Source organism: Xenopus tropicalis, chromosome 6 (assembly GCF_000004195.4).
Source record: "Xenopus tropicalis strain Nigerian chromosome 6, UCB_Xtro_10.0, whole genome shotgun sequence".
Lineage (NCBI taxonomy): Eukaryota > Metazoa > Chordata > Amphibia > Anura > Pipidae > Xenopus > Xenopus tropicalis.
The window spans coordinates 37,631,635-37,653,107 of NC_030682.2; the positions used below are offsets into that span (position 1 = coordinate 37,631,635).

Consider the following 21,473-nt stretch of genomic DNA (forward strand, 5'->3'; position numbering starts at 1 on the left):
GTCTGAGCCTGAAGTGTGAACACTGCAGGGGGTGAACTATGCAGAATCTAAAAGGTGTGAACAACACAGGGGATTACAGCCTGATACTGTGGTGTGCACAATGCAGGGGATACCATTTAAAGCTTACACAAAGGTAAACCATCAAAGCAGCCAGACAGGTGGGGGGGCACACAGAGGGTGGCCCGCGGGCCGCCAGTTGGACAGCACTGCCCTAAAATAACGTGAAAAAAGTATGTTCAGCAGAAACCCTTTTCATTGAACTTATGTTGAACAAGAGGGTATACTGCTTATTTAAACTTTTAAAGGTAATGTAGTAAAGTTACGGACCATTCTTTTATTTAATCTTTATTTCATAGAGCAGTGTTAGGAGACTTCAGTAGTTTAACTGTAGTGCTTTATTTTTTAAAAAAAAAATATATATTTATTCAACATTAGAAAACTTTTAGGGCAATGACACATGGGTCATTGTATAAATGCAATTATTGCTGGCAATGTAAATCACAGCAAATGAATACTGAAATGGCATAATTGTGTGAAATTTTTGCTTGGTGCTCTGTGTATGTACCCAGAAAGTACTGCAGCTGGGGCCAGTCAAGAAAGGGTAACCGTTTTATTGTAGAACTGTTAATGTGGACACATTTATTATTTTTTTCTTTATAATAATACCATATATTTATAAAAATTAATTCATCAGAAAACTCTACAACACAATAAGTAACTGATGAAAAATGCCCTGCCTGTGCTAATTTATTATTTTTTTCTTTTTTTACAGAATTAAACCAACACAGGTTGAAGGTGTCAAGTCCAACCCATCAAAAAGGCACAGAGATCGCCTTAACACTGAGTTGGACAGATTGGCAAGCCTGCTTCCATTCCCAGATGACATTATATCAAAACTTGACAAGCTTTCAGTGCTTAGACTCAGTGTTAGCTATTTGAGGGCTAAGGGCTTCTTTGAAGGTAAGAAATGTAAATGTATTCTTATCTTGCCGACTCCCATGTCTTATTACATTGTGTATAAACATTTTAAGGATCAAGAATAAAACTCACATAAGAACCATTTTGGTTTGCAGTGTCATAGGTTCATGAAAGTGTCTTGGAACCATTTTATTTTTTTAAATAAGGAATGTACTTTTTAATAAAGAAGTATTTCTTACGATCCATAACTTTTGAAGTAATTTTAAAGCAATAGCCAGCAAATTGTTTGCTATTGTGGTGTTAGTCATACTATACAGGGAAGTTTTGGAAGCCATGCAAATTCATTCTTACAGAATATACTCTTAGAGAGAAACACTGCCAGGAAACACTGCCTCTATCTCAGTAGAGTTCATTATAACTAGACTCAACATTTCTAGAAAATGATGTGAAAACGCGTGCATACCGGTCTTTATAAGCCATATGCATGGTTTAACTGGCAAAACATGGAAAACTTACCTATAAAACAGCTCTTTGGGTAGCTGAATATTGTAACCGTTGCAAAAAATTTCTTCCCCTGTTTTGACCTGTGGGTGGTAGTGCAACGAAGCCCACAGAGTGAAGGTTGGAAAATGTAAATGCCTAATGTAGCAAAGCAACAGCTCAGAGACCAATTTAGGCTTAATCATGCTATAATAGACAACAGACAAGTGAAAGTCCGGAAAATATTCTGGAAGGGGGAGTATTTTGTAAGGGCTGTGGCACACAGGGAGATTAGTCGCCCGCGACAAAACTCCCTGTTCGCGGGCGACTAATCTCCCCGAGTTGCCTTCCCCTGCCATCCCACCGGCAAAATGTAAGTCGCCGGTGGGATGGCACACACGGCGGCGCGATTTCGCGCAAATCGCCGAAAAAGCTTTGCGAGTCTTTTTCGGCGATCTCCCGAAATCACGCCGCCGCGTGTGCCATCCCACCGGCGACTTACATTTTCACCGGTGGCAGGGGAAGGCAACTCGGGGAGATTAGTCGCCCGCGAACAGGGAGATTTGTCGCGGGCGACTAATCTCCCCGTGTGCCAGAGCCCTAAGAAGTCCTGAAGTGCCCAAGGATGTGTTTTGACATTTTAGTTATAGGTCATTGTTGTTTTATGACATGTCCCATATTGGTTTATGGAGTGAAAATTTGTCTCTGCATATGTATCCAAAAGGTGAAGGCAATTTACTATATTTGATTGAGCCAATATATGTGATAACTCTTTCATTAGCAGGCGTTCACAAGAATTTTGTGGGCATACACTATTAAGTGACAGCCTACCTCCCATAAACCAGTGGATTCTACATTTCTTGTCTAAGGGAATGTGCTGCTTAGTATGATGCTTGCTGTGGCTGACACTAAAGGCTAAATAAGTGTCTGCGTTGATGTGGGTTGTAAAAGTGTTTGTTTTTTTTTCTGCTGGTGGTCAATTCAATATTTATTTTATGTATTTAGTATGTGGAGATGCTCCATTACTATTGGCTCCATCATGGCTTCTTATTTTAAAAGTATGTTTTTCTTTTTGTTTAGTCCAAGAGCTAAGAAATGCAAACATAACTCATAATATATCAACACAGAACAAAAAAATAAAATCCCGCTGCACCACTTGCGACAAGGCAGATTAGATAAATAGGCCGTGCGTGGCAGCATAAAAACAGCATAGGCTGCATCATTAATTAGATCTGATTAGTAAATATTCCTGTGGCATCAGGATGTGCTTGGATTTATAGATTTTATCTGCTAAAAGGATGAAGAAGCAGCTGTAGTGGTATGTTAGAGCAGTCCATAGGCATAGCATAATATTTTTAGCTTAGGCCCTTACTGGCCTTTAGTTCTGCTTTAAAGAGACACTGGCACCAGAAATTAAATATTTTTCACATCTATCATAACATTGTCTTTGCTTTTACATTACCTACATTATCTGATCCCCACATTCTTCTATAAGGGGGCTGCCATATATGTGTAACAGGAGTCCGTTAGCATAAGAAGCTATAGCTGTCAGGTTGGGATGGGACAGTCAGGTTAAGAACCTTAAGAAAGTGTATCACCAATGGAATAGAAAGGAGATTTGTGTCATGCTGAAAAATAAATCTTTGTAATTTTTTCATTTTCCCATGAGGTACTTCCCATTTCAGGGTCCCCGGACCTTGTCCGATACCTATTCAGAAAGGCTTATACCCCCATTTGTAAGATGATTGTTTTTAAACAAGTGACCAGTACATTTTTTTTTATTTACCAGCTGATTGGTTGCTATAGGTTAGTGATCCTGTGCAAACATAGTGCTTTTTATTACATAACCCCATAGTGTTTGGCTACTGATGTGCCAGCCTATCATGCTTTTAGCCCACAGACACATCAGCACCATTGCATAACATTTACAGAACCTGCTGGTATGTGCTGGTCCTCCAGATGCACACAAACCTGGGTACCTCATGACTGCTGTTCCCACAGGCTAGTGGAGAAAGGACATGCTTTACTTACCATTTAGATTAATCAGTAACTAGCACAGAAACTAAAGAGCAAATATCAGCTTGTAACTTTTTGTAGGTGTTGCTGGAGTTTCCTTTGATAAGAACACAGAGTAAAATTATCAGGGTTCTCTATTAATGATTTGTACTATGGGTTAACTGTTTTAGCTACTAGGCCAAGACTGAATCATCACTGTTTGTTACTAAGGCTAGTTTGAACTAAATGAAGCACTCTGAATAACAGGATGCAAAGGGGGTGTGGATTCCTGAGGAAAGTCAGATCTAAATGTGCAATCATATCATCTGGCTTGGAATGAAGCCTATGTCTCTCTCAGCAACAATAGATTTATTTTAAAGAAAAACATTTAATCTGAGTTGAAGTGAGTTAAAGGGCATCATTTAACTCCTTCCATATATAACGGAATATATAATTGCATATGCATTTACATGTGTTCTTCTGGCCTCTAGTTTTCCTTTTTTTCTGCATTTACAAGATTTTATGGTGTTCTATAAAAAAAAATTGATAGGAAAGCTTTACTGTTTTTTTTAATTTGAAATTAGCAAACCTGGCACAGTCTTTACCCATGTCTTTGTTTAATTTTAACCTTCTTACAGCTAAAACTGGCTCTGCCATGCCTTGCCAGATCATGTCCAGATACACCATATCCAGATACAAGCCGGGTGCACCTCCTGTTGCCACCAGGCTAGTACTGGACTGGCAAGTAAAAATGATACTGGGGTAGAAAGATAATATAGGAAGGCCAGTATTTTTTTCCACAATGGTAGCAACCCTTGGTGCACTGTTTAGTCTGTTTAGTCTTCTAAAAGGGATAAAAATATGGACATATTTGAGTGGGTTGATTCTCTAAAAACAGTTTTGCTGATGTGAACAGGTTATGAATCTGATCTTTAACCATTTGCTGTCTGTTGGCGAACTGCTTTTCCAGCATCCTAATAACACAAATTGGTTGTTATAACCATGGCAGATATTGTAGTACAGTAATTTTTATAAGTCACTAAACTATGAATTATTTGCATTTGTACTTATTTTTACCCTCTCTGTCAAGTAATCAACGCAGAAACTTTATAATGCAAAATGATTTGGTATGCTACTGTGTCCATTCAAAAAAGGAATTTCTTTTATGAGCCACGCAGTTAATGTTATTTTATACTTTTCACTTTTGCTTCAGGAAAATTGCAATACAATAAATACTGTGGATTGCTGAAATCTGATTGGTCTAATAGAATGGATGGTCATTGTGGGCAAGTGAATGGGGTTGGGGCGGGCAAAGTCTTGCAAACAAAAAAGCAGTAATGTGCCTTCTGCAGGAAGTTAGGAGGGTCCCTGAAATGTTTTATCACATTCTGATTTGTGATAACATGAAATAACACGAGAGGGTCCCAGAGATATTCTGTGTCACTGTACACAGATGCCCCATGTTTTTGAAGTACACATACCTGTTGGCATCTTCGTTTATGGCTCCTAAGAAGTTTTGTTCTATTCGCTCATGCAGTGTCTAAGCCCATAAAGAACACCCAAACCAACAAACAGTCAAATTTCTTTATATAAAAGATATCTTCACTGAAATTCTGCCACTCGCAAACAAGGAGCCGGGTTTTCAAACTCTAAAATCTCTCGCCGAGAGATGCCTGAAAAGGTTTATTGCACAGTTCAACAGTTCAACATTTCAACTACAAGTGAGATTTGGATTTGTAGGTAATAGAGAATCCTTTTAAATGAAAGGCAGGACCCAGAGAGCAATTTTCTGTTTTAAGTCAAACTAAATATTTGTTCTAAATAAATTTTATTCTGATTTACCATTTTACTTTGTGAGGGCCCTTTAACAGCTGGACAAACAAGACAGTTTGATTTGACATATGTATTTTAGGATACCCACCCTATCTATATTGGATGCTGGGTGCATTTAGGAAGGGCTGAACCTTGCTTTTTATTATGACTCCTTCAACCTGGGATCATACTTAGGACTTTGGGCCATTTTATTAAAGGGTTTGTTTACCTTAATGTTAACTTATAATATAAACACAAAAGTAATGCTCTGTAAACAAAAAAGTAATGCTATGTGAGGCTACAATTTTATTGGTATTGCCACTTTTCATTATTTATCTTTGCCTGCCCTCCCCTCTTCATCTTACAGTCTATAATTTAAAGCACTGACTGTTTGGTAGGGTTAACTAGACCATAGAACCAGATACCTGAACCACCCCTTCAATTAAAAAAATAGTAATTAAACTTTAAAATTCACCTATCTGCACCCCGTAATGCTAAAGAGTCTAAAATATGCGATCTGTGGCAGTCTGACATGTCAATCCCAAAAATAATTTTTGCCTAATAAAAGAAAACATAATTCCAATCAACTTTCAAATGTGAATTTATTGAACATTTTTAGTGCTTAAAAAGTTATTTGTAAATGTAATTTCTGTTGAAAGCAGTATTTGCTAAACTCCAGGTTGTTATTTTATTAAACAATGTTGCAACGGTCAGTCTCCTCCAGCAAGGCAGGTCTGTCAATCTCCTGGCTTGTGTTACATTGTTTCAGATGCCAGAGCCACCAGGGCAGAGAATAGAACATAACTGGCAAAGTCTACATCTAATAGCAATCATATACACAAATAAGTAAAAAAAACATTGCAAATTTCTAATGAATGTGTATTGCAAAGTTGCTTAGAATTAATTTTTTTTTTTATTGGGCAAAAATTATATTTTGGTTTGACTTGTTCTTTAATGTACAAATCTGTCATTCTGCGATATGTGGCAGTCAGTTGGTTAATATTGCTGTGACTTTGTCATTGTTTTGATAAGATCAAGCATAGTTGCTCACCTATTCCCAGTAGACAACAGGATTACATAATTCCAGCTAAACTCGCCTATGTCACGTCCCTTGTTTTCTACATGATAATATGAACTCTCTGTAAAAGAGACAGGGCAGAAACTAAGGAAAAGAACAAACCACGAGACGATAAACCAAAGGAAATAAAAACTTCTGAGATTTGGATCATTGTATCTCAGACAAAAGTGTTTGATACTGAGACCTTAGATCTGTGATCCCCAACCAGTGTGGTTGCTCACCACCTCCTTGGATGTTGCTCCCAGTGGCCTCAAAGCAGGTGTTTATTTTTAAATTTCTGGCTTGGAGGCAAGTTGTTTTTGCACAAAAACCCAGTGTACTGGCAAACAGAGCCTCCTGTAGGCTGCCAGTCTACATAGGGGCTACCAAATAGCCAATCCTAGCTCTTATTTGGCATCCCCAGGTATATTTTTTATATCTGTGTTGCTCCCTAACACTTTTTCCATTTGAATGTAGCTTGCAAGTAAAAAAACGTTGGGGATCCCTGCCTTAGATAGACAGATATATAGATAGATTCACACATGAATTCATATTGGTGGCAAAACAATCCTTTAGGGTTTATTTAATTTTTTAGGAGACATAAGTTATGCAGATTCAAATTTTGGAAAGAGCACTTATCTGAGAAACTCCTGGTCACAAGCATCCTAGATAATACATCTTATATCTGCTTTATTTTTTTTTTTTTTTGCATAATATAAATAATGATAAACATATATAGGTTTCTGTATATACATAAATGCCCATTTTGTAAAATGTGAACCTGAAGTTTGGATCTCAAACTTACTATAATATTCCTATATAGTAAGCCAATAACCTGCCAGTACACCCCCTTGTTCAATATGATTTCAATGAATAGAGCTGGTCCTGAACATACTTTTGCCTATTGTTCTAACTATGAATTTTTTTTTTTTTTTTTAATATCTTGAGCAAAACAGGACAGACAGGGATACTTAAACTACTCCATGTTTGTTAATTGTGAGGTAGATGATTACCAGTATACATCTTTATACGTCTTTATTCAGGGGGATCTGCACTGGTAACTAATTATTTGATGCCAGAACCATGGAGTGTCTGATATAACTGATCAGGAAGACTGAAAATCTTGTTAGGCCAAGACTTAATTTGCATTAATGCCATCCTCTCCTAAAGGTTCTGTACAGAGCCCTGATATAATCCATGTGGATTGCCGAAATCATGTATCATGCGTATGTATGTATGTATGTATATATATATATATCTATATATATATATATATATATATATAATCTATATACAGTGGCTTGCAAAAGTATTCGGCCCCCTTGAACTTTTCCACATTTTGTCACATTACAGCCACAAACATGAATCAATTTTATTGGAATTCCACGTGAAAGAACAATACAAAGTGGTGTACACGTGAGAAGTGGAACGAAAATCATACATGATTCCAAACATTTTTTACAAATAAATAACTGCAAAGTGGGGTGTGCGTAATTATTCAGCCCCCTGAGTCAATACTTTGTAGAACCATCTTTTGCTGCAATTACAGCTGCCAGTCTTTTAGGGTATGTCTCTACCAGCTTTGCACATCTAGAGACTGAAATCCTTGCCCATTCTTCTTTGCAAAACAGCTCCAGCTCAGTCAGATTAGATGGACAGCGTTTGTGAACAGCAGTTTTCAGATCTTGCCACAGATTCTCGATTGGATTTAGATCTGGACTTTGACTGGGCCATTCTAACACATGGATATGTTTTGTTTTAAACCATTCCATTGTTGCCCTGGCTTTATGTTTAGGGTCGTTGTCCTGCTGGAAGGTGAACCTCCGCCCCAGTCTCAAGTCTTTTGCAGACTCCAAGAGGTTTTCTTCCAAGATTGCCCTGTATTTGGCTCCATCCATCTTCCCATCAACTCTGACCAGCTTCCCTGTCCCTGCTGAAGAGAAGCACCCCCAGAGCATGATGTTGCCACCACCATATGTGACAGTGGGGATGGTGTGTTCAGAGTGATGTGCAGTGTTAGTTTTCCGCCACACATAGCGTTTTGCATTTTGGCCAAAAAGTTTCATTTTGGTCTCATCTGACCAGAGCACCTTCTTCCACATGTTTGCTGTGTCCCCCACATGGCTTGTGGCAAACTGCAAACGGGACTTCTTATGGTTTTCTGTTAACAATGGCTTTCTTCTTGCCACTCTTCCATAAAGGCCAACTTTGTGCAGTGCACGACTAATAGTTGTCCTATGGACAGATTCCCCCACCTGAGCTGTCGATCTCTGCAGCTCGTCCAGAGTCACCATGGGCCTCTTGGCTGCATTTCTGATCAGCGCTCTCCTTGTTCGGCCTGTAAGTTTAGGTGGATGGCCTTGTCTTGGTAGGGTTACAGTTGTGCCATACTCCTTCCATTTCTGAATGATCGCTTGAACAGTGCTCCGTTGGATGTTCAAGGCTTTGGAAATCTTTTTGTAGCTTAAGCCTGCTTTAAATTTCTCAATAACTTTATCCCTGACCTGTCTGGTGTGTTCTTTGGACTTCATGGTGTTGTTGCTCCCAATATTCTCTTAGACAACCTCTGAGGCCGTCACAGAGCAGCTGTATTTGTACTGACATTCGATTACACACAGGCACACTCTATTTAGTCATTAGCACTCATCAGGCAATGTCTATGGGCAACTGACTGCACTCAGACCAAAGGGGGCTGAATAATTACGCACACCCCACTTTGCAGTTATTTATTTGTAAAAAATGTTTGTAATCATGTATGATTTTCGTTCCACTTCTCACGTGTACACCACTTTGTATTGGTCTTTCACGTGGAATTCCAATAGAATTGATTCATGTTTGTGGCTGTAATGTGGAAAAGTTCAAGGGGGCCGAATACTTTTGCAAGCCACTGTATATATCTATCATAGTATTTGAATGGAGAAATTTGTATGTGTTAACTTAATCTGAAGAAAGACAGTTCAGCAATTGTTGTTTTTTTACTGTCAAGGAATGTTGTTTGTTTCATTTTTTTTTTTTTTTAACCCGATTGAAAAAAAGATTCAGTTCCTAGAAAATAAGCACAAAATGTAAATTGTCTTTGAATATCACTGTACCTTATACTAATAGTTAACTCTAAGATAAACACTTCTTATCTTTCAGTAAAGTATAGCATAGTTGAGCTTTTAACATTGAATGTTGCTTTTGTCAGTTTTTCAACATTCTTTCTGTGCACCTTACGTGAGGCAAAAATGCTGGCGTTTGTTGAATTATTATAGCATCATAAGTGATCTGTATGAAGGACCATTCCCACCCCAATTTTATTATTTTATATTTATTTATTTGGAAGGGTGAATGTCATTCAAAGAGGTTAAAGTTTCCTACCCATCACTAGAGCATATAGAGTGGTTAACATTGTTGTGTTGCAGCACTTGTGTCTTATGTTCTATTTCAGTCAGGACACTGTCTCTAAGGGCCTGCATAGGAAACACAGACTGAGAAAAGCCAATTATCTGTTCTGTGTCACTGGCCTAAAGAGTTTGTATGGTCTCCCACTGCTTACATGGGTTTCCTCTTTGACAGTTAAGTTAACTGGCAATATATGTGGTTTTATAGGAACCTTACACTAAAAGCTTCATTGGGCCAGGGACCAATGTGAATGGTGTATAATTTCAGTAAAGTGCTGCTTGAATATGTTGGCTTTATATAAATAAAGGATAATAATACACCATATGTGCATGTCATTTTTTACCCTGTATGGACCATTAGTGCTTTGTAAGTTACAGGGGGATGTATTTTCTTCATTTCTGCTTGCAGCTCTCCCATTTATTTCTGCTTTAATTGATTTAAAAATGGTCTTTTTCTTTCTTGCATTTGGAATCAGGGCAAATAATATATGGAAAGACTTGGCTTTAAGAAATATTCTTTAAATGCATAGCTAGAGCAGCACTTTATGCAGCGAACCGGAAACACTGAGTGATTGTGTCTAGGGAATGCTTTTAGTAGAAGGGAGGAAGAGTATGCTGTTATTGGCCTCAGTGCACAATACACTTTCTTCACAATCGGCCTAGTGTTCATTGAGCATATTCTCACAGACTCGTCATAGAATATGAAAAATTTAGGCAAACAAAAATGAGTTGTTTTACACTGGTAGTTAGATGAGGAGATTATACCCACCCCTTCCCCCAGCTCACTAAGGGTAGAAGTCATAACAGAGAATACTTTGTTTAGCATTCTTTTTCATAAAGCAATGCAAGTTGTGGCATGTCATACACATGACACTGAGCACAGGATTTAAGTTACATCTCAAAGATTCATAATATACTGGCTATATATATATATATATATATGTGTGTGTGTGTGTATATATAATATACATGCACATACATACATATATACATACATACATACATAAAGGATTCCGCACACTACAGGGTTTATATTATCATAAAGAAAATTTACTTGGGGCGACTGACGTTTCAGCCCCTCCAAAATGTATATAAAATCTGGGTGTGAATGTAATATGTGTTGTGTGTTTGTACCTGTCTGGGCATCAGCATGCTGCATATTCCATTAATTATAATACGTCTCCTATCCATTTTGGACTTTACAATTTATATCTGGTTCCAGTTTATATCTGGAAGAAGCTTAGAAATGCAAGACTGTATATACTGCATGCTTCTACCCCTGGATACTGGCTATGAAGATTTTCTTTTGACTTAATTAAAAATCACATTATTTAATTCATGTCTTGAAGCATCATCAATACTCATTTTTAAGGGCTCTGGCACACGGGGAGATTAGTCGCCCGCGACAAATTTCCCTGTTCCTGGGCGACTAATTATCCCGAAATTCCATCCCACCGGCGAAAATGTAAAACGCTGGTGGGATGGCATATGCGGGCGTCGCGATTTCAGTGAAATTGAAGAAGTTTCCTCTCGAGGCCGCTGCGTATGCCATCCCACTGGCGATTTACATTTTCGCCGGTGGGATGGCATTTTGGGGAGATTAGTCGCCCGCGAACAGGGGGATTTGTGGGGGCGACTAATCTCCCCGTGTGCCAGAGCCCTAATTGTTCCAATGTCCAATGATAAAGCAGCCCCACACACATAAGAACTCATATTCTTCATAAAAATAAATCACCCCCCTCTAGACATTAGATTAGTCGCCCGCGAACAGGGGGATTTGTGGGGGCGACTAATCTCCCCGTGTGCCAGAGCCCTAATTGTTCCAATGTCCAATGATAAAGCAGCCCCACACACATAAGAACTCATATTCTTCATAAAAATAAATCACCCCCCTCTAGACATTAACGCTTGCACCTCCAGCACACAAAGATCTCAAAGGAGCCTTAATGCAAGGGTTTTATTAAAGATGGGTTTATTTTGCTATGGTACCTTGCTGTTTTTCTCTTTTTGCTATCTAACTTCTTTCTCTGTCTTATACCAGTGTAACGCTTGTAAAAAGTTGTTACACCAGTTATTGTTGTAATAACTGGTATTCCTCACATTAAACTATAAGCCTTGATTCCATTTCCTTAGTGTTATCTCCTTCATCATACACTGCTTTCTGCACAGTAGTGAGTGAGGTATTAGTTCAGTTTTAACCAGTTTGGGTTCTTCCTTTCTAAGTTCTTATAAAATGTTGCAAGGCAATGTTAGTAGCTGGTGTTTGCTGCTGCAGCCAGCACATACAGTGTTAAAGGGATGCTCTACTGACCATTAAAGTGTTTTGGAAAAAAAAAAATCTGTTTCACAGGGCTTCTCTTGAACCAGACAAGAATTTCCACTATTTATTCCTTTTTGTTTTGTTAAGGCTGCTCCCACTCATGAGTACACACAAACATTGCAGTCAAACAGGACTCCCTCTGCAGAGTAACTGCTGCTAATGTGTTTTACTGAACATCAGTAGAATTTAATGTGATAGTAAACCCTGTTTATGCGTTGGAAAAGTGCTCAAGCCTCTGGCCTTTTGCTGTTATGTTTTCTGCAATATTTTTATTTTAAAGTTCTGATGTTTAAAATAATATCTTTTAGTGCAACTGACATCTGGTCTGAAATCGGGCAGATCTCGATCAGGCAGGTTTGTTTTTTTCTGTCAGATTGGGGACTGAATCGGGTCGTCAATGTGGTCCCTGAAACAACGGCGCCTATACCCGCCATTTTAATTCAACTGTTCGGCCCTAGGGCCAAATGACCAAGTTAGCTCCATTACGCCCACCTGTGTATGGCCAGATTAAAAGATGGCACATGCAGTGCTTTCTCATCTGTGGGATATCATGCTTCCTGCAAAAGACAAAGTGCCTGAAAATACCTTTTCATTGGGTTGAATGTGCATTTCTACAGGTAAAAAGTTAATGTTGCGTAATCACACTATAATGCATTTATGAAAATCATGTAATTGGGTGAAAATGCCTCAAGGCGGATGTTTTTCACCTGTGCATCAAAAAATGTCGTTTGTGCCATCACCTCTATCTATTTTACCCAGTTTCATTTGTACACAGAACTCTTCCTTTAATGTTTTCCTTGACAGACCCAAACATATGGTAATATATTAGTTAAAAAGTTATTTATGCATCTTCATTAATATTGCCTACTATAGCAGAACATTAAACTTTAATCAAAGTAGTCATGGAGACCCACCCTAACAGGATGGCGTGAGAAATTTGGGTCCAGGCTGATTGTTAAAGCGGTAGTTCACCTTAAAGACAGCGGTCCCCAACCTCTTTTGCACCAGGGACCACTTTTCAATTAAGAAAATTTTCCACAGACCGGTGGGGGGTAATGCATTTCAATTACCAGGGGGCAGCACTTGGCAGACCACGCAGATAATCACAGTATGACGCCCCATCACAGCACATTATATGTAGCGTTATGCGCATAGACGCATCATACGCAGAGTTATTTGCGTCTTCCATGGGCCACTGTGTAACAGCTGCAGGGATCAGAGATGGCCCATTGCAACACACCCCACGGCCCAGTGGTTGGGGACCCCTGCCTTAAAGGGGTTGCTGTTTGAGGCTGCATTATTATTATTTTATTACTTTTATATATATATATATATATATATAAGTAGTTCAATAAGTTATAAGTATATACTAGGATATCGGAACCTGTTGGGGACGTGCACCACGTTTTGTTCTATTGCAGGGTGCTGTACTATTGCATTAAACAAGTGTGTGTGTGTGTGTGTATATATATATAAGTCCAAGCAACAGGCACTCACGTCTGATGGAATCACAGATCGCCTGGGTGCAGAATTAGAGCTGTAGTTTAGAGAGCAAAAAATGGAAGAATGCCGCACTCACAGGGCTTAGTGTAGAAAAATAGAGTAGTTTATTCAAACAAAAACTGTCTTGAGATTTTTGCTAGTCATCTTAAAGGGGCTGCTAGAACTATTTTTTTTTGGGGGGGGGGGCAGTGGTTATTAGTGCTGAAACTGCATTTGAGGGCAATTCAATTACCAGTTCTTAGGTTGTGTTTGGAGGGAATTGGATAATTATCCATGCTGGTACTGTTTATTGTAGGAACTTTGGATTACCACTGGGACTGCGTTTTGGGCCTTTGTATTATCTCTGCTGGTATTGTTTGCTTATTACATTATATAAAGTGTTCCCCTGTTACCATGGCGTCCTTTGTTAGCCTTGCAAAGAAATAACAGTATTATTTTTTTATCTGCCAGTCTCACTTAATGTTGACTTTAAGCTATTTCACAGGTTTATTTGGGGCACTAATGGGTCAGGAGACTCAAAGTGAATTTCCAACATGAAAAGCTACTTAGCAAGCTTGGGAACTGCCTCCAGTAGCCTTTGCAGTTAACAAAGAAGGATTATCCTTCATGTCTGTTGGCTGTACGAAAGCTATGTGCTAAGCTGCTTTTTATTTTTTTTTATAAGACATGAAAATATTATATTTAAAAATTGTAAAGGCTGTTAAATGAAAATAAGCATTATCTGATTTATTTAACCCTTGGCATTTCATTTTTTTTTTTTTTAATTGTCCTTATTCATTTTTATTGCAGAAATCGCTTTTTTAGAACAGTTCATTAGTAGAATCAGATGTTTTAAAGTCTTCAGAGCAGAGGAGGACTCAAACACACAATGTTAGGGTTGTGTAGCTGAGAACCATTAGCAATAGCAATTGAATTGTAAAAATAGCTGAATTTATCTGCAGAATAGATATAGTATTCTAGCTTGCACTGTTGTGACTAATCTATTGGCAGTAAAATGCCAAAATGCCTTCTCCTTTTAATGGTGTGACTTAGTACCCCATAGTGCTTTTGCACTTGAAACGTGGTAAAAGTGGTAAAAGACCCCGTCTTATGTTACCCATAATATCTCATATCATTCTAGAGCCACCACCAAAGTTTGCTACAGACATTTGGGGGCCTATTTATTATAGTGTGTAAGCCAGAATCACCAGTTATGTTGCGTTAACTGCAATGGTAACCAATTGCAAGACTTAATTATGTTGCACATAGCAACCATTCAGCAATAAGATTTGAATGGTCGCCTACAAGTTTAAAAACAAACGCAAAGATCTAGTTAATTAGTTGCTATAAGTAATATCACTGCTGATGTTGACTTACACAATATAATAATTATGCCCCTTGGTGTTAGTTATTACTTGGCTTTCTCCAGAACCTTACATTTTAATTGGTTTAAAGTGTGGCCTTTACCAGTAAAGTGTATTGACACAGGTATGCTAGTATTGCACTAATTGATCTTTGTTGAGAAATAAATTCTGTTCCTTGTAAGTTGCATAAATAACCTGCTGTTTCCTACCAGCAAGTATAGGGTGTGCTGTAAAGTCTGTAATAGATGGATGCTTTTACCCAGTGCTATTATACTGGAGATTGTTGTCATGGAAGTGCATTTACAGTGTGCTACAGACTCATAAGGGAGAGTGGATTCACACTTTTTTCACAAATCTTCAACTCTGAAATGCTTTTCTTAAGAAAGCAGTTTCTTGCTGCCATGGAATATTCTGTATGCAGGATGGCAAGCTGTGATACTATAGGTTATCATGTAACCTTGGCAAGGTTAGTTGCTTGCTCATAATGTAGGTCGAATGAAAGCAGTGGAGTAGAAGAGAGCATTTATTATTTATAGAGCATCACCAATGAAATATCCGATGTACCACCATACAGCACTCAACACATGCCAAGTTGTATTTGTCACAAATGAAGAACATTTCTACTCTTAAAAAGCACTGTTTCCCTGACTTTAATATGTTGAATTTATCAACATATTCCTAACTCTGTTTCATGCATACTTTCCCACTCTATCCCCTTATTATGATTTTTTCCATGTGAGAAGTGGACATTTCAACATCTTCCAATGTCAAGAGATTGCACAAACCCTATTTATGGGAGCATTCTGTTTAAGAGACTGTAAAAAAGCAAATTGTTTTTTAAAAACTACAAAGAAAACCAATTACTTAATATCAAGCTCTTTTGGAAAGCAGTATCTAATGTAGGAATTTCGTACTGAAATTTATTATGGGAAAATTGTCAGCATTGTAAATAAGTGATTCTATATAATTTAATAAAAAGTTTTTGTGTTTGTAAAATACCCCCAAAGTGGTATAAAAAACATATTTATGAAGCTCTGAACGAATTTTGTGTTGCAATCACCAAAGTAATCATGATAAAGATCTGTTCAATGTATATTGATAGTACCAGAATAACACCTACATTTATACAGTTATATTGCTGGCTTAACCTATTACTAATGTTGGGGAAATTGTAAAAATAAATCAGAGTTTATTTCCTGTTTGGGGATTGGTCAGCATTTAGTAGGACTTTTTGTTGTAAATATTTACAGTTTGAGAAACAGAGATTACATTTGTCTTTTGCTAAAGGCCAACTGGCAAACAGAAGCATAGCACCCTTAAAAAGGAGGATATTGGTGCTAAATATAGACATTACTCATACATTTCTACAAACCCAAAGGTTGAACTTCTCGTCATTTGTATATTATACTACATGTCTGCATTTTATTTAAAGCGGATGTTGCACGTATATATGAGATAAAAGAAAAGATATTGTTTCCTGACTGATAAAAGGAAGCAATAAAATGGTGATTTTACCTTTCCTTCTCAGTTAACTTAGTTCCGGTTCATTCTTTTTTTGTCTTAGTCAATTAAGAAATATTAGGACCTAATATTATGTTTCTTGTGCTTTCCATAAATTTTTTTTTTTCTTTTTAGTACTGATGCATTTTGCTAAAAAAAGGTAAGTACACCCCCTTTTCAGCATGAGTGGAAAGAGTAGGGCTAGTGCATTTTGACTATTGTTTATTTCTTGATCTAAGGGCTCTGGCACATGAGGGAGTCTAGTTGTTTTCAAAACACATCAGTTAATAGAGCTTCTCCAGCAGAACCCTGCTTTGAAATCTGTTTTTCAAAAGAGCAAACAGATTTATTTATTTTTTTATTTAATTTTGAAATTTCACATGGGACTAGCCATATTCTTCATTTCTCAGGGTGCCACCGCCAAGTGACTTGTGCTCTGATAAACTTCAGTCACATTTTACTGCTGAGCTGCAAGTTGGAGCGATATAACCCCCTCCCAGCAGCCGATCAGTAGAACAATGGGAAAGGGAGCAAGATAGCAGCTCCCAGTAGATATCAGAATAGCACTCAATAGTAAGAAATCAAAGTCCGACTTGGGACTCCTCCAGTTACATAGGGGTAGGAGCAACAATAGGTTACCTGAAAGCAGTTCTAATGTATAGCCCTGGCTCTCTCAGACTCCGGCACAATGCAGATGTAGCCTACACACCAATATTACAACTAAAAAAAAAATACATTTGTTGGTTCAAGAATACAATTTTAAATGGTAAAGTAAATTATTTGCTATGTAAGCAGTGTCATTAAGAAATAAAAAGTACACTATAAAAATTATAACAGTATCCCTTTAATCTACTTAACTACCTTGCAAGGCTAAAAGCTGTCCATACATGCACTCATATAATTGTCTCATACGATTTTTGGATTGTGTGTGGCCTCCAAAATATTGTCCCTATAATTTTCATAGCATGGAAATCTGTCATTTAGTTGATTGGGCAGGTTAGAAAATTTTGGTTGGATAGCGATAAAATCTGCAAATGTATTGTGTATCTGACGATATCCTTGGGTGACCTGCAATGCATTTCCGGGATGTCACTCTCATACAATTGTTGTCTGCCAATTTTGTCATGTTCAGAACCTCCTTCGATTTGTTATGTTTAGGACTTTATCCTACAGTTTCAATCTGAATGTTAGCTTTGGATCGTTGCATTTAAATGTACGATCAATATCTGAACGTTTGTGTTAGGACTAAAATCTTAACATGTATGACCGCCCTAAACATGGTGTTTTCATGTTTAGTTTTTGAGATAAACAGGGCATACATTTTTTTGAGATCAAAACAGGCACAACAGGCATATTGAGCATAAGCCCCTTTTTTGTTGAATTATTAGGTGGCATACTGTCCCCTTTAAATATGCATATTATACTCATGATTTACAAAGTTCTTTTTCTGTTTATGTTCCTTTATTCTACTTCTCAAATATGCTTAAAGAAACCAGTTGCTAGGCACAATTGTACTTTGCTATAGTTGTCAACATCATTGACTTGTTTTGCCCTCAACCCCTGCAATAGCCTCATGTTACACGCAACATGTCATATCAAATAACATTAGTAATAGTGACCAGCAGAATGTTATATGGAATGAATAAAGGGAATTTGTTGAAAATAAAAACCTTGGGCATTCCAATATTGTAATAGAACACATGCCCTGTCATTTCATATTTAATATAGCATTGAATATATCATAAACAAGTGCTTGGAGTCATTCAGCAAAGTCAGGTATTAATTCACATGCTTGCTACTATTTAGACTGGTGTCTGACTAGCTGCTGCGTTCCTGATTTGTTTTAGTTTTACATTTTAACTCTTTGAAATCCTGATATTTCAAAATAGCAGTTTTAAAAAATATTCATAAACTAAATATGAATCCAGCAGGGAGCCAGGCAAGGGCACACATGCTATCTGTTGTTACTCAAGCCGGTTACTCTGACAGGACACGTCACTAAATCCCCTGTCCAGTTGAGCAGTACCTAAATAAGAAATGCTCCATGTTTAATAATTGGGATCAGTTATATAAGTTTTATTGCAATGCACCCATCCAGCTTACTGTACAGGTATTGGATCCATTATCCAGAAACCTGTTATCCAAAAAGCTTAAATTACGGTAAGGCCTGTAGGCTCTATTTTAATCAAGTGATTACATTTTTCTTAATTGATTTCCTTTTTCTCTGTAGTAATAATAATAAGTAATACAAGTAATAAACCTTGTACTTGATCCCAACTAAGATATAATTAATTCTTATTGGAGGCAAAACAATCCTATTGAGTTTATTTAAGGTTTAAATTTATTTTTTTTGTAGACTTTAGGCATGGAGATCCAAATTATGGAATAGCCATTATCTGGATAACTGGTCCCATACCTGTACTAAGTTAAAGTATAATAAAAGCAATGGTGCCACCGAATAAGGTGGTTGGGAATTCCTGATCTCCACTTCTGACCTGTGACATCACCTTTTTTTTTTGACAATGGGGCTTGCAGATACTTCATTGACTTAAAAAAAGGCTGAAAATTACACAATGCTCACTTGCTCAATGAAGAGCTGGCAAAATGTATGTAAGCAGCACAAAGCACATTCTACCATGTGCCCTTCACAGATCAGCATAAGTATATATCGCTGTGTAATGGGCAGAAAGTTGACACTGGCCAGTAGAAACATGGGGCCTGGAGTACATGTCCTAGACCTACAGCTCAAGGTGGTAATTCATTCTCAAAATGATATATGGCAGGAACTCTCAGATCCAATCAAAAACCTACAAAAGTAACACGCATTTGGTTGAAATGTGGAAAGCTTTTTGTACCTGATGTTTTAAAGTATTATATTCTTCACACCTCTTCGTGGGATATGTGAGTGACTGCGAGCAAAGCCTAACACCTGATAGTAAGTCTGAGTGTTTTTGCTCACAACCCATATCTCTGAGCCTATTTGTCTGATGTCCTGAGGGCTTGTCTGTCTGCCTCTGCCCACACAAACAGGTAGCATGCTGCTTACAGGGAGGTCACAGCATGGAGCAACAAACAGTATGGAAATATTGCTTAATTATAAACATTTAAGGGCCATGGTAGATGGGGAGATTAGTCGCCCGTGGGAAATTGCCGGTTGGATGGCATATGCAGCGCCGCGATTTCCCGAAATCGCGGAAGTTGCCTTGAGAGGAAACTTCAAATCGCGCCGTTGCATATGCCATCCCACCAGCGATTTACATTCAAGCCAGTCTGATGGCATATTGGGGAGATTAGTCACCCACAACAAAGGAGATTTGTCACGGGCGACTAATCTCCCCGTCTGCCACGGCCCTTAAAGTGTGGTTCACCTTTGAGTTATCTTTTAGTATGTTGTAGAATGGACAATTCTTAGCAACTTTTCAATTGGTCTTCATTATTTATTTTGTATAGGTTTTGAATTATTTGCCTTCTTATGACCCTTCCAGTTTTCACATAGGGGTCACTGACCCCAGCAGCCAGAAAACAATTACTCTCTGAGGTTACAATTGTATTGTTACTTTTAATCTCTTAAATTTCTATTCAGGTCCTCTCCTATAAATATTTCAGTCTCTCATTTAAACCATTGCCTGGTTGCTAAGATAATTTGAACCCCTAGCAACCACATAACTGCTGCAATTCCAAATAAAAAGTAAAATAAATACAACACCACACATAACAAAAAACGAAGACCAATTGCAAATTCAAATTCAGAATATTACTCTCTGCATCATAATAAAAGTTAGCTTAAAGAATAAGTTCACCTTTTTTTTTTCTATTAATAAAATAACTCTAAACAGCTTCCCAGATTGCCTGCCTTTGTCCCTCTGTTCTTTCTTACCTGGTTGCTGAGTTACATTCTGCTCTATTCCACTCCTTCCTTGTTCAGAGTGAAGCTCCGCCCCCACTTCCTGTTCAGGTCTCTCACTGCACCGACAACTTGTCGGCAGGGGAGAGTCCCTTCTGGGCATGCCTGGAGGCAGCAGGAGCCAGCCTGTGCATGAGCAGGCTTTTTTTTTTCCAGGAGGGTGGGGGCTTCTGCTCTCTCTGAAGACTTTCAAACATGGCACATGTGACTGCAAAGCACCAGGGGGAAGTGCTGGACACAGTGGATTAAGGTAGTCTTATTTTAAAAATTAAGGTAGTGTAAAGTGTAGAGAATAGTAGTCTAAGGCTAAATATATGATTTGTTTTTTTAACATTTACATCTCCTTTAAAGGTGAACAACCTCTTTAAAAATCATAGAACTCTGCAGTCTACATCCTACCACTTTCCAAGCAGGCCTAGTTACACCCAGAAATCTTTCATTTACCTTTCAGAAGAGTTTCTTTGTGCCTCACCACCTTGTGCTTGTCTACCTCTGAATTGTATTTGAACAGCTGTCACGGTTCTGTAAGTTTTTCCTCCTTTCCGGTTTTCACCATTTTTCTAGCTTTTAGTTATTAGATATGATAAATTATTTCGTCCAGTTCAAGCAGAATGTGAAGGAAGTCTGAGGAAGTACTTTTTTCATGTAATTTCCGTGGTGTGGAAGATAACGATGATAACTTATTTGCCCTTCGCAGTTATAGGTGGCGCAACCAGTTATTTCTCTTTTTTAATGTAAAATGTTCCCGCATCTCCTATAGCTAAAGAGCGGGGAAGTCTCATATTGCTACAGATGAAATCTGACCTGCTTACTGCGTGAACACCTGTTTTAGCTCAACAACATTTGCAAATTTTTAAAAATAAAGCTAATGGCACAAAGGGGCCTGGAATGTGCAGGGACACTTAAAGCCATGCTATCCCTCCCGCTAATGTTAGGCTAATCACTGACTGAATTATTAATACAAATGAAAAGGGTTCATTTTTGCTACGTTCATGTATATGGAAAAGTGCTTTTCCTACAACAATGGTTGGACTTTGCAAAAAGATGGACTTTTCCTTTAAAGGAACAGTAACATTAAAAAATGAAAGAGCTTTAAAGTAATAGATATATACTGCGCTGTTGCCCTGCACTGGTAAAACTGGTGTGTTTGCTACAGTAACACTACTATAATTTATATAATAAGCTGCTGTGTAGCCACAGGGGCAGCCATTCAAGCTGGAAAAAAGCAGAAAAGGCACAGGTTACATAGCAGATAACA

General features: G+C 38.0%; 1 protein-coding gene across 2 annotated transcripts in view; it reads left to right on the forward strand.

The window, feature by feature from the left end:
* ahr (aryl hydrocarbon receptor) overlaps window positions 1-21,473 on the forward strand; it is an 86,128-nt gene that overhangs the window by 25,349 nt on the left and 39,306 nt on the right. For both annotated transcript variants that reach the window (XM_002933302.5, XM_031903525.1), the window contains exon 2: window positions 773-960. In XM_002933302.5, the coding sequence (XP_002933348.2) occupies window positions 773-960 (188 nt within the window). The remainder of the gene's footprint in view (window positions 1-772; window positions 961-21,473) is intronic.